The sequence below is a fragment of the Cottoperca gobio genome, chromosome 6 (genome assembly GCF_900634415.1).
Source record: "Cottoperca gobio chromosome 6, fCotGob3.1, whole genome shotgun sequence".
NCBI classification, from domain to species: domain Eukaryota; kingdom Metazoa; phylum Chordata; class Actinopteri; order Perciformes; family Bovichtidae; genus Cottoperca; species Cottoperca gobio.
In genome coordinates, this window is record NC_041360.1 from 16,673,070 (window position 1) to 16,686,620 (window position 13,551).

Genomic DNA, 13,551 nt, shown 5'->3' on the forward strand with positions numbered 1-13,551 from the left:
TGATTCTTTGTGTTCACACTTACAAGAGAAAACCTGAACATACATGCACAGAGGCTGGCATATCTTCATGCACACTACTTAGCTTATGTTCAGTTACACACACACACACACACACACACACTCATACATATTCATGAATGTGAATGAACACAGAAGTACATTAGCACTTATGAGTGCCTTTGCATAGCCAGACACATGAACATACACGCACACACATACACACACACACACACACTCACACACGCAGACGAAGGTGACTCTTGCCTTCACTCAACACACCAGAGCCCATCTGCCAGCACTCTCCTCCTCATTGCTCCACTCACTTTCCACTGTGCATCGACAAACACACACAAACGCACACACACACACACACACACACACACACACACACACACACACACACATAGACACGCACTGTGACCGGCTGACATACTGCCAGGCCCACAGAACTCTGGCCAAGGAGTCTCATTCTCAACGCCACTGTTTAGTCTGGAAACCTTGAAACAGGAGGCAGCAACTTAGCCTGTTTCATGTTTGAGTGGCTGGTAAGCTGTTAGTCACTTCCCACTTCTGCCTCTGTACTTATGAAGCTGTTCATTTTTGTAATAATCTCTGTCATTACTGATCCCTCTTGGAATATGGAGATTTGCTTTTTTTGTCATCAGCGTTATCTGTTAAAAGAGCATATCCCTCTCACTGTACTCTACTGTGATGTACAGTAGAGTATGATGCTAACAGCAGCCGTCTCTTGGTCTAATTGTAACATACGACTTTGAAAGATTAATGTTGTGTTACTGTGTCAGGGAAGGGCACACATCTCTGAGTGTGATACACCATTTATAGCAGGGAATTAATGTGGGCAAAAAATCCCTATTTCAATAATCTTTCTCTTATCCAAACAAGTCATTTCTCAGTCTCACATTTTTGTTAAAGGACTTTTCATAATCGTGTGAGATAATACAATTTGTTCTCAGAGCAATTCCACTATTACAGGCATTTCCTAGACATGACTGTCAGTATCTTGTCAGTATCTACACATTTGAAATAAGTCTCATTTGTGTTGGTGACCCACCCCTCTGGTAAGATCATTTTACTTATTGGACTGTAAGATGTTAAAAAAAGGAACCAAATGTCCCATTTAAACGGATATATCATTTCTTGAACTCATTAACTTGGGCTTTCATCTTATTTCCTCAAGTTATTAATACATATTTCTAGTTGATTCTTTGGGATGTTTCCCTCCAGTCTGACACATGTTTTGTCCTGTTAATCACAGCGGTAAAATTTGGCCGCATGTCGAAGAAGCAGCGAGACAGCCTGTACGCTGAGGTCCAGAAGCACCGGCTGCAGCAGCAGCAGCAGCGTGAACAACAACAACAGCCGGGAGAGGCGGAGCCGCTCACACCTAGCTATGGCCTCTCAGCCAATGGCCTCACAGAGCTCCATGACGACCTCAGCGGCTACATGGATGGTCACACCCCTGACTGGCAGCAAACCAGACTCGGCGGTCAGCAGCTTCTACCTGGACATCCAGCCATCTCCTGACCAGTCAGGCCTGGACATCAACGGCATCAAGCCGGAGCCCATCTGCGACTTTGCCCCCGGCTCTGGCTTCTTCCCTTACTGCTCCTTCACCAACGGAGAAACGTCCCCAACAGTGTCCATGGCTGAACTAGGTAAGGAGCAGGAGAGGGACATGGGGGGGGGGGGGGGGGGCGGGACGAGAGGAGAGACAGCAAAATGGAGGAGGGGGGAGAACAACTCAACCGTGGGGCAAACGACACAAAGGTTGCTTAAAATAGCAGGAGGTTGGAGACTCATCTCCAACACTCATTAAAAGAGCCTCTTTTTTGTAATTAGTTTCCATTAATTAGGGCCAATCAGGATCCAGCAGGGCACAGCGTCTGGGGAAATCATTTTTTTCGGCTCCCCTGTGCCTAGGAACTCCTTTTAACAGATGTGTTTTCAAAACCATTTAAATTCTTATACTCAATATTTCTCTCAGAGAAAATGTGACCTTTGTTTCAGTGAGTAACGTGGCGCCCCCTCCTCCTCTCCGTGCATTTGTGTCATAACTAGATTGGCTTTGCCTCAACCTTAAGTTATGAGCTTCCTGCAGGCAGTAAAAGGAAATGTCAACAAGCCTTTTGCCAGTCAAAAAAAGCCCACGCGTATCCACCTCTCCTCCCTTTTGAAAGCTCAGTAAATAAATCTTCTTTTCCTGTGGCACATTTCATCAGTGAGGTCTTCACTTTCACATTCGTAGCCTTGTGAGTAACGTTCAGATCTCAACTGTGATCTTCTGGGTTTCTGACGACGGTGCGATGGTTGTGTTGCAGAGCACCTGGCCCAGAACATCTCCAAGTCACACATGGAGACATGTCAGTACCTGAGGGAGGAGCTGCAGCAGATGACCTGGCAGGCCTTCCTACAGGAGGAGGTCGAGAGCTACCAGAGCAAGGTACTGCGACCACAACTGGGCCTGCGCTGGCCTCCACAGCAGTAACTGTAATCAAATCCATTGTTTTAAAGCAGATAACTAATTGTGTGTCCTATGTGCTCTTAGCCCCGGGAAGTCATGTGGCAGCTGTGTGCTATCAAAATAACAGAGGCCATTCAGTATGTGGTGGAGTTCGCCAAGCGCATCGACGGCTTCATGGAGCTGTGTCAGAACGATCAGATAGTGCTGCTGAAAGCAGGTATGACAGCCTGTCAACATGGCCTGCTGCCGTCAAACTCACCCACCACCACCACCACCACCACCACCACCCCCCTCTGGCATTGTCACAAGGGCGTAGCTGACCTGACTGCACAAAGCCCTCTTCTTCACACACACACAGACAGTGTCACAGAGAGGAGACCCCACCCTGCCTGTTTCCTCTCTCTGTCTCTGTCGCTCTCTATTTTCTTCTGTTCATTACATACGTAGCAGGGATGGACACAGCATTAGATAAGCAATGTGTTCCTGAGCTCAGATAATGCCTATCATGACGGCTGACATTCCCATCTCTTTTCTCGCACACCGTTGATGTCTGCTTATTCAAACTGCTCTCATGAACACATACTTAGAGAATATTAAATGCAGCCATGGCTCTCTGCACACTGTCACCTATATTTACGCATTAATACGGATACTCAAACACACAGATACAAACATACCGCGCATGCAGCAAACAAACAACTCTCCCGGGTCTTTCCCTGAGTATTATTTACATTAGCACAGCCCTTGTCAGACATGACATTTAAAACAGTAGCATCTCTCTTAGAGGCAGTAATGGCTTCTGTTACATTTTCTTGATCCTCTTATCCACTCCCACAGAGTGCTAAAAAATTTGCAGGATAGAATAAATTCCCTACCTATCTTGCTAAATAAAGGTTGAATGAATAAGCACTGTCACCACTGAATGAAGCGCAATTTTTATCTGGCATGTCATTATGGAAGAATAGCCTTCTGTCTACGATATTATCATCTGCAGAGGTGTTATATTTCTTCCTCTGACGGAAGGCTTCTTTATTTCAAAGTGCTTGTGTTACTCATATTGTAGAAGAACACCACAAAGCGCAATCATGTGTTTTGCATCCCTCACTGATGTGTAACTGTTAAGAGGGGGGGGGGGGGGGGGGAGAAGAAACAACGCTCAGATTCCACATCTTGTTCCTGTCTGTCTCCACAGGCTCTTTGGAAGTTGTGTTTGTCAGAATGTGCCGTGCCTTTGACTCGCAAAACAACACCGTCTATTTTGATGGAAAGTATGCTGGACCCGATGTGTTCAAGTCATTAGGTAAGTGAAGTGTGTGTGTGTGTGTGTGTGTGTGTGTGTGGGTGGGTGGATGTGTGCATGAGTTTGCATGTGTGTATTTTTTATGCTGCTGCGCTTGTGTGTGTTTCTTACAGTGTCTCACTCCTTCCCTTGGTGTAATAGCCAAAATTAGAGTCTGCTGTTCTGTTTTACACAATGCTGGAGGCCTGGAAGCAAACACTGAGCACTCGTCCCGGCCTCACCTGGCATTGCTGTCTCTGCAATGGTTATTTATGGTGAACAGAGATGTTAGTGAAACTTGCTGCATATGGCTCCTATAACTGTGGAATAAATAAAGCCAGACAGAGTGTCTTTAGGGAGAACACGATCAAAACCATCGTTGGATAGTCTGATACGAAACATCTCAGGCAAAAGCAAATAGCATTTGTGTTTGACTGCCATGACATTAGTAACGATCTCCACCATGGATTCTCTCGCATTTCCGACTGCCTTTTGACGGGGAAAAATGTAAATGTGTCCCCATGGTGGCAGTAAAAATGCTGAATTCTGTTTCGTGGTGTACGTTTGCCAGTCCTAACTCTCTGCTTGTGTGTGTATGTGAATGAGCATGCGAATCTATCCCCGCTTCAAGATTCCCAGTGTCCTGTGTGTTCTATACAGAGGGGTCCGCGGCGGGGGAGGCAGAGTGATGGGCTTCCCGAGCTGCGGTGGCATCCGCCTGTCTCTCTCTATCCCCGATAATTGATTTAACTAAAAGCCTCAATAGTGACCTCATTTTGGCTTGCATAACACCACCCAACTGCCAAAAGTGACTCGTCTGGGAGGCAAAACTCAGTAAAAGCATTGCCTGTTCTGCTTAAGAAGCTCCCATGTGCTGTCAGCATGCAGCTCTTTTTCATTCCTTCCCCTTCCTCTCCCCTCCCTGTGTGCCTCTCTCCCAATAAAGATCAAGAGTGAATGTTGTTCTTTGGTCTTCCTCATCCTAAGCCCTCTCTCTGTGTCCTTTGCTGTGGCAGGCTGTGACGACTTGATCAGCTCCGTCTTCGAGTTTGGGAAAAACTTGTGTTCTATGCACCTGTCTGAGGATGAGATCGCCCTGTTCTCCGCCTTCGTGTTGATGTCTGCTGGTAGGTGTCACTCACAGTGCAAAGAGGGGAAAAAAGCTAGACGCACAATCAGCACGAAAAGGAGCGCTGTTGCCCTCCTGTTTTTCTCCATCAATTAGTATCTTATAATAGTGGCACTGCATCATTACTTTTCACATGAGCCAAGTTGACTGTTAAAGTGCCTACGTGTCTTTTCTACACTAACAAAACGTTGTGATAATTTACCTTCCAGACCGGTCTTGGCTCCAGGAGAAGGTGAAGGTGGAGAAACTTCAGCAGAAGATCCAACTGGCCCTTCAGCACGTCCTGCAGAAGAACCACAGAGAGGATGGAATTCTTACAAAGGTACTGTGCACACTCCATACGTTATCCCTGAAAGTGGCTGTCTGCTCAGCATGCTCTTCCCTTGCAGCAGTGTATTCTCCCGCTGTTTAGGATCTTTATCCACAGGCCATCAACCATTTTTAGTGTATTAGATTAAACTAAGACAGATTTCACGGGAAGTATCATAATGTTACATGAAATGCCTTTTTATCAGTGGGAAGCGGCAATTTATCAATTGTACCAGCTCCATAATATAATGTGTCAAGTTTTCCTCGCGCCTCAGTGCTTGTCTCAATATTTACAAGTCTGTTTGCCCCTGTGTGTGAGGGAATACACTGTAGGGAGAAATGTTTTTCACTACCATTGCTCCATGTCCTTGCCTCCCTGTGAATCTAAACAGCCTGTCTCCTCTCTCTCCACAGTTGATATGCAAAGTGTCGACACTGCGAGCGCTGTGCAGTAGGCATACAGAGAAGCTTACAGCTTTCAAAGCAATATACCCAGACATTGTGCGTGCCCACTTCCCCCCCTTATACAAGGAGCTGTTCGGATCAGACTTTGAGCAGTCCATGCCCGTTGACGGGTAGCAGCCCTGCCAGGTGCCAGTGTGCCCACCGTAGGGGAATGTGGAGGAGGAATCTGAGACACTTTATTGGTGCCCTGCACAAACCAGAGCGGACAGATTGCACGATGTTCAACTTCTTCTTTTACATTGGAGGGGAGGGCTTAGGGAGTTGATTCTCAAGGTTTACTTTATTGAATTTAGTTCTCTTTTGAAGACCTGTGGGACCCAACACCCCATGGGACATGAAGAGGAAATAGGGACAAATAATTTCTGTCTGGTTGAACTTGACCCTCTTTTGCGCATTTCATGATTCACTTCATTCATTCATTATCACCAGTATTTATTGCATCGCCATTATTATGATTTACCTGTGTATCTGACTTTATTACTGAGTCACTTTTGGAATTAAAATAGTTGAAGACATCTTCAATTAGAAGGTAAATCCGCAGCAGTATTATTTTTCAGATTACATTCCCAAAAAAAAGTGTTTTCACCTTCAAAACTTTGAATAGTCTTATCGCTACCTCCCCAAACTGAAATACAAAGCTGACAAATGCGCACATTTTGGTCAAGTTCAGCCCCTTTATCTTTTGTGTTCAGTCGTATCTTTTTGGACGCAGTTCTTGGAATGAAAACTCACGGCGACTTTGAGGGAGGGTCTGTCGGCAAGGTGATGCAATCGGCACCTCTCTATGGACAATCGTTTAAAAAAAGAAAAAAGAAACATAGAATTCTGGTAATTCTAATGAAAACGCAATGATTTTAGCTGTCAAAGACTCCATCCACCATTGTTGCATAGTGAAATCATGTAAGGCCATCTGCTATTAATCCTTCTCTGGACAGGTGCCCTGGAGAAGCACGGGGCACCAACACAATGAAAAGGGTCCATTCCACCTGTTTTATAATGTACTACAGGGTATATGGTCATAAGTACTTACTATACAGAAAAAAAGTAATGTTTATAGAATCTATTTTAAATAACATGTATGATATTAGTAGTTAGACCATTCTTAATTGTTGAATTGATAAGGCACTTTTATTTACACCTTTCTTTAATTTAAGACTTGTATATTTACCTAGTGATGTGTTGCATGTGCACAAGAAATTCAAGTTGAACCATGGTCACAGAGGCTAGTCCTGGGAGCTGCAGATGATACCGGTCTGGAAGTGTAAGGGCTGTCTGTTAGGATTGCTGGCGAGGCTGCTGATTGGTGAACAACGAGGCGTGGATGAGAAGACAGGTTAAAAGGAGCTCTATTAAATTGTTACCTCAACAACCACCTGCATGTCACCTGTCAAAATGTAGCTCTGATACTCCTTTTAGAGAGAAATGCACACGAACAGTAACGGACAACAAACCTTGTAGTGACGTTACAGTCTCGTGGCTTTCTTTGTCTTCGTTACGAACACACCTGGATTGAAACCGCCTTTGTTTAAACCTTTTTAAAATACGAGAACAAACTAAGGCATTGCCTGGTGAGACATTTGCAACACACCGGCGTTCATATTATTTTCCAAATATTTTGTACTAATTTTACTTCACCCTCACGTGTGAAGTAAAAAAAAAAGGCCACAAGGAAACATAGAAATCAAACATCTCAGCCAGGTTTTACAAATCAACATTGATTACCCGTGTGGTCGGACTGGAAGGAGCCACACACACACACACACACATAGACTGTAATCCAATTGTTCCATCTAGTGGAAGGTAAAGATACAGCAGGCAAATTGACAGCCTAATGAAAACACAAGGTCTAACCTTAAAGCACATTCATGAGCCTCCGTCAAAAATGTTTCAAGGGTTTTTTTGTAGTTGTTTTGAGTTTCTTTATCTGCCTTCTCACCACAGCCTCAGCCTCAGCAACGCCACAACAGGACACAGAAGGAACAGTGAAGGGAAAGTGAATATTCAAAGCCTTGTCTGGTAGTAAAGCTTCTATTTTTGTAACATGTTTTGGTTAATAAACTCATGAAAGAGAACGAGGGAGAGAAAAAGATGTCAGGTAGCACTTAACTATATTCCTGCAATAATTAGACTCGCTGTTGTTTGTATGATTAGGGGAGAAACATAAAAATGGTAGGACAAGTGCTATTTTCAGAATGCTTTGTTGTTGTGCTTCTGTTTTGTTGAGTGTGTCTTTCTTGTCAGTGTGGTAGTAAAGTGGTAGAAAAAACCCTGGATGTGCCAAACAGTAGTCGTTGCTTCCGCTTTCCAGTCTACTCGTCTATAATGTAGAATGGATTCCTAAGACATTCCAGCAATCTCAGTAGCGGCTTCTAGAAATATCTTTAAAAAAAAAAAAAAAAAGAGCGAGGAAAATGGAAAAAGAAAAAAAATGATATCCCTTTAGAAACCCAACAAAGCATGTTGATACATCTGTCACCAACCGTAACATAGAATCCAGTTGTTTGTCTTTTGTTTTCTGTTTGCACACGATCATTCCTCTGCCGTGCAATTTGTACAAGGCGTTAATGCCTTGTGCTGTCACCCCTCAGGGAAGAGTTTCTTTTGCGCTTTCTGTTTGAGAGGACATTTGTTTGTACTCATTAGGTTTAGTTTGTGTTTTGTTTTGTTTTTGTCAGGGATGTTCCATGAGAAGTGGTTTAGATTTAATATTTGAATATTCATCACAATTTTACATTTGTATTGACGTCCTCAAGGGGCCCCCCCAGCCACTCAAAGACCACTGCGCCCCTACGGACAAGTTCAAGAAAATGTCATTTGTATAAAAAAAAGAACAAACCCCATCACTTTTACAAGCCGCAGTTTTATCAGTACACAGCATATTCCTGTCACACACAAAAAAAAAAAAATCAGTTTTGGTTTCAAACGGTGTCATCAGGGTCTTTAAAAATGATAACCCTCTTTGTTAGAAAAACCAAATATTCTTATGCAATACTAAATCTGTTGTGTTTGGGTTGTAGTAGATATGCTGTACCTAAGTAATAATCTCTGTTATGATCCAATGCTACTTGGATATGCACAAGCCCTCTACGACTAGTAAACCTCAGTCTCCCAGCAAAAGAAACCCAGTCTGGAACACTGCTAGACAATCCAGGTTGAGAGGCCCAGTGGCCCGGGAAGAGCATTGAAAGAGGATGAGGTGTGAACGCTCAGGGAGGTAACAGGTAGACCGAAGAAGCAGCTCACTTTCCTCTGGACAGTTTCAGAGCATTTAAATAGCTCTTATGTGAATTTATGAGGTCTTTAAAAGATCTCTTCGAAGCACTCGATTGATAGGAGGAGGTGGTGTAGCACACTGAACACGCAGTACAGCACTTACTGTTCAGAGAATTATTAAGAAATGGAGGTTTGGCTGATATCCTGTTATTTATTTGCAAAAACCAATTAGTTTGTTTCTTGAAAATGATTCCGTTTTCTTAAACTGTTGTAATATCGCTTGATGGTCACACAAAATAATTCAGTATTTTCTCAAATATGATCAGCTAAGGTCTACCACCAAAACAGTTATTCTCTCATAAAGTAAAAAGTTGTTTGTCATTCAAGTGGCATGTAATGTGTTCTACAATATAAAACAAGCAATATGCCTTGTGTTACAATTACGGGTCTTTACAGTGCAGTCATCATCCTTTTTGAATTGACTTCCTTCATCCAGCTGACTCAAACTGATGACGTTTACTCTGTGTAGAACAAAAATCCCCATCACTCTGTTTTCATCTTCTCATGTACTAGTATGGTTGCGATATTGGCAGGATAGCAGAAAATGGTCATCAAACACAGTTACTTGTGTCTATAAACTGCGTCTTCACACAGGCCTGTAAAGTGATGTCCTTCTGTATATTCTCACTTGAGATATCCCGATTTAAGTAAGGGATTGATGCTAAGTGTGCTATTCAATCAGTGTATAGTATACAGTAAAATGTGCTGGTCCTTCTGTCTCTGCTCTGTTGTCTGTTTGTAAAAAGCAATAGTGTGTGTGTGTGTGTGTGTGTGTGTGTGTGTGTGTGTGTGTGTGTGTGTGTTTGTTCTCACAGTGTGTGAATAAAATAAACCCCAGACAAGGCTTTAATAATTACAAAGGAACAGGGTTATGTGGATGAGGATTTTATTTTGGAATTTCTTTTAAAATATAAGGTTTTTGGAAATGCTGAGCTTGATCCATCCATATTAGGTGTAGGTTTTTAAAAGCATGACATAATGCCTTCAACAATTCATAGGTCTGCAGAATGCTGTGAGGCAACATTGACCAGCTTCACAGCGAAAAAGCACGTTTCGCTATCAGTTTGGACAGCGCGGCCACGGCCTGAGCTGAAATTAATTTAAATGAATTCTGTGAGAGTAAATTGTGAAAATGAGTCTTCTCGGCCTTAAATTGCGAAGATCAGTGTTATGTCACGCTTAAAGTTGTGCTGGAGTGTCGGTGTGTTACCCAGTCAGTCGTCACATTTTAACAGAACTCGTTTTCCAAAGCACAGCTGATAAGGATTTATGATTAAAAATATGTTTAAGAATATAGGTTAAAAAAAAAAAATGAAAAGCAACTTTTAGCCATAATCGAATGTCAAGCAATAATATATGTCTGTGTATTATTTTTGATTCTTTTGTGCATAATAGTCTTTGAACATCTGCATGTAAATACACCTCTTATTTATCACTTTTTGGTTCATTTTGTGTTGATTTCGTGGATGTTTTTATGTTTCATCTGTATATTTGACCAGTTCCGTTCCCAGGTGGAGAACTAAGAACTTGACATGGCCTGTATGCTGTATATCTTATTTTCTCACTCTTTCTCGCTCCCTCATCCTCGGCTGTTTATTCACCATATTTAATGTTATTATTGATCACATGTATAAAGGTAGCTTTGTAATTTCTGTCTATATAGATAAGAGGAAAATACTGCTACTAAGGCCTACCCAGTGAAACTATTTATCTGTTTATCAATGACACCATATTGTACGATAACTCTGTTTCTAGTTTGCTTCCCTCCTTTAGGATTAGTTTGATAGAAATAGGGTGTGCTGACATTTATTTTGTGTTGCCCTGATGTGTGGTGCTAGGTAAGTTAATTTTGTGAACAAAGTATTGATTCCTAAGCCTGGCCACCCTATTAGTCCATTCATTTCATTGCATATTAATGTATTATTGATATTAGGACTCAATAAATAATAATGATAATGAAAATGATAGTGGTAAGAATTACCCAGCCAGTACCTGTATCAGTGTGCTCGTCTTGGGATAAGGCACTTATTTCCTTCTGACTTATAGCAAAGCTAGTATCTGCTAATTAACAAGCTATTTAAGGTTAATTTTCTGGTTTGTGGAAAAATGATAATATTCAAACTGAAACAGCAGTATTGTTTTTTCTTTGTCTGATTGTAAAAACCACTCACTGAGGCTATAGTTTGTCAGGTTTTAAGATACTAAATATTTACCTCTCTTGTGTCTGCATAGTTCTTCACCTGATGCAGGGAAGTGGTGCTTGGATTTTATTAAACAGAGCCTCGGTATGCTTTTGTTATTCCCCATTTTAGACTATCCTGAAACTGGTTTCTTCGTACCAGTAGCGTAAACCTCTTGCACCACATGAAGTGTTACAAATTTACATGAAATAATTGCCATTTGAGGACAAAGTTGACCTTTTCTCTCCACTCTGTAGCAAATATCAGTGAGAATATGCTTGCAATAATACACAACGTATCACACTGAGTGCCTCTCGGTGTAACAAGATGCATACATGGTTTTGATTGTCTTTTTTTTTTGTGGTTTTCCAGACGTGTACTGAAGTGACAATGTATTTTGTACGAGGATGTATTCTCAACTCTCACATGCTTCAAATGTTTTTTCAGATTCTTTCTTTATGTGATGTTAATCATTTTTACATGGGTTGATGCGCTATGTTAAAGAGTTTCAGTGTATAGATGGTCCGTTTAGAGTGTACATGTCACCCCTCACCTTGTTTGTTTTTTAAAACATAACTGGGAAGTTTGTTTCATGTTGATCTCTTGGATGGTCAAATAAATGCTCGCAGACAATATTACAGAAAAGTTCACCTTGTTTTTAATCAGGCAAAAACTAACAGGCAACCCACATTTCTTCACTTTGTTTTATATCAACTTTTTTTTATTTCACTGAGATTTACTAATGCATTGTATATCAAGTAGTTGTATGTGTTTGTAAAAGAGGCATACAACACATCTGGATTTCTTTAATGTTCTGTGTTCAATGTGCGCTCAGTCGGTTGGGGTAACTTAACATGAAGGGTGGGTGGAGCAGGGGCGGATTCTTTTTCCATGCAAAAGCAGTGCAAATTATGGGAAAGCTGAAACTAGTGTGTGGATTTCACAAATTTCTAAGTCACACGTTTGCTACTGATGTTAAAATGGGGACAGATGATCATGTACCTTTTTATCCAGCTCTTTTGAACTCTCTTTAGCAGGTAGTCTATTCACAAACGTAGTTTTGCTCCTTCTTGTCTGATTCTTAAATATGAAAATAAGTATTTTGATTCATTTTGTAAATACAGCTGTAAAGAAAAATAAGAAATTTAATGTTGTCTTTTAAATACTTTTCATTCTAATATGAATGTTGTTATATTGTACTTAGAATCTGTACCTTTAATATTACCTTTATTAAAAGTGCATTGGACACATCGATTTTAGATGTGCTTTATGTGCTGTTATCCCATAATAAAATTTACCGCTTGTAATGGGCTTTTATTTTCTGACTGTTTATCTGTCTCTGTTGTCTGCTCTCTCTTTAGCTCACTGTCTTTTTAACCAAACTAATCAAATTGCATATTTTTGATTCACATTTTATCAGGCCTTTCATTGTGTAATCAGTGGTAGCTTCATTGTAATGGAACCAACATATATATAACTCTAATATTAAATTAGTTTTTATAATTACATCTAAATATGTGCAACTGGTAAAGAACATCTGAACTAGGATATGAGATTTATTAACCACACACTAAAACGTTATTAAGAAAACATACCAGTCAATCCAAACCATATCTAAAGAGTACTTTAACAGCGTAAATACATCCCCGGCCATATACACATTAAGCTGCAAAACCATTAAGCAGTATGAGAATTGATTGATGACACAATGTGAACAATTCTGTCCAATTAGTGAATTATGAAAGGAAACAGTGGTAACATCCAAATGTAATATATGTAGGTGATTAAAAAAAACAGATTTATGAAGGATCATATTGAGCATTTTTCTCAATTTATTACACAAACTTGGCAAATACTTTGTTAACAGGTTCTAGTTCTGTAGTTTCTAAGCTTTTGGGGGGAAACTATTCTTTTGGGGAATTACTCAATTTCCTTACTAGGAATATTAATATCAAATTTTCCCATGTAATACCTTGGCCATTTTGATTAAGAGTTAAGTTGTGGAAGAATTATTCAAAATGTACACAAATGATTGCAAATGAAAAAGCATTATTTCCATTTTAACCAAACCCAATAGGAGGTTTTGAGCTATTTGTGTCCAGATAATGCTCATTATGCTATTGTTTCTGGAGCATTATATCTTTATTAGTCTATATCTTTTAAAAACAATGGTGCATGGACCCTGAGGTTATTAAATGAGCCAGATGTGGATATGAGCATTAATTGTGGAAAATGCAAGAGATCCAGACAGTAAGGTCTGTGTAGAAAGTGTCTGCTTAGGAGCAGGGGATCAGATTTCCTCAGATGTTACAGACCCTCAGAGAAAAGAAAATGACTGCGGCAAAAAGTGCTAGAAAGGCCCTTCTATAACTTTTAAATAAAGATAATTATTTTTAAACGGACATTAAGATATTGTGGCCTGCAGAGCCAGACA

At 40.9% G+C, this 13,551-nt stretch overlaps 1 protein-coding gene across 1 annotated transcript in view; it reads left to right on the top strand.

Moving 5' to 3' along the window:
* roraa (RAR-related orphan receptor A, paralog a) overlaps positions 1-8,629 on the top strand; it is a 170,544-nt gene extending 161,915 nt beyond the window's left edge. The window contains 8 exon segments of the mRNA XM_029432977.1: positions 1,277-1,485; positions 1,487-1,676; positions 2,340-2,461; positions 2,567-2,699; positions 3,675-3,782; positions 4,778-4,888; positions 5,100-5,212; positions 5,614-8,629. Of these exon segments, the coding sequence (XP_029288837.1) occupies positions 1,277-1,485; positions 1,487-1,676; positions 2,340-2,461; positions 2,567-2,699; positions 3,675-3,782; positions 4,778-4,888; positions 5,100-5,212; positions 5,614-5,778 (1,151 nt within the window). The 3' untranslated portion in view covers positions 5,779-8,629.
* Positions 8,630-13,551: the final 4,922 nt, after the last annotated feature.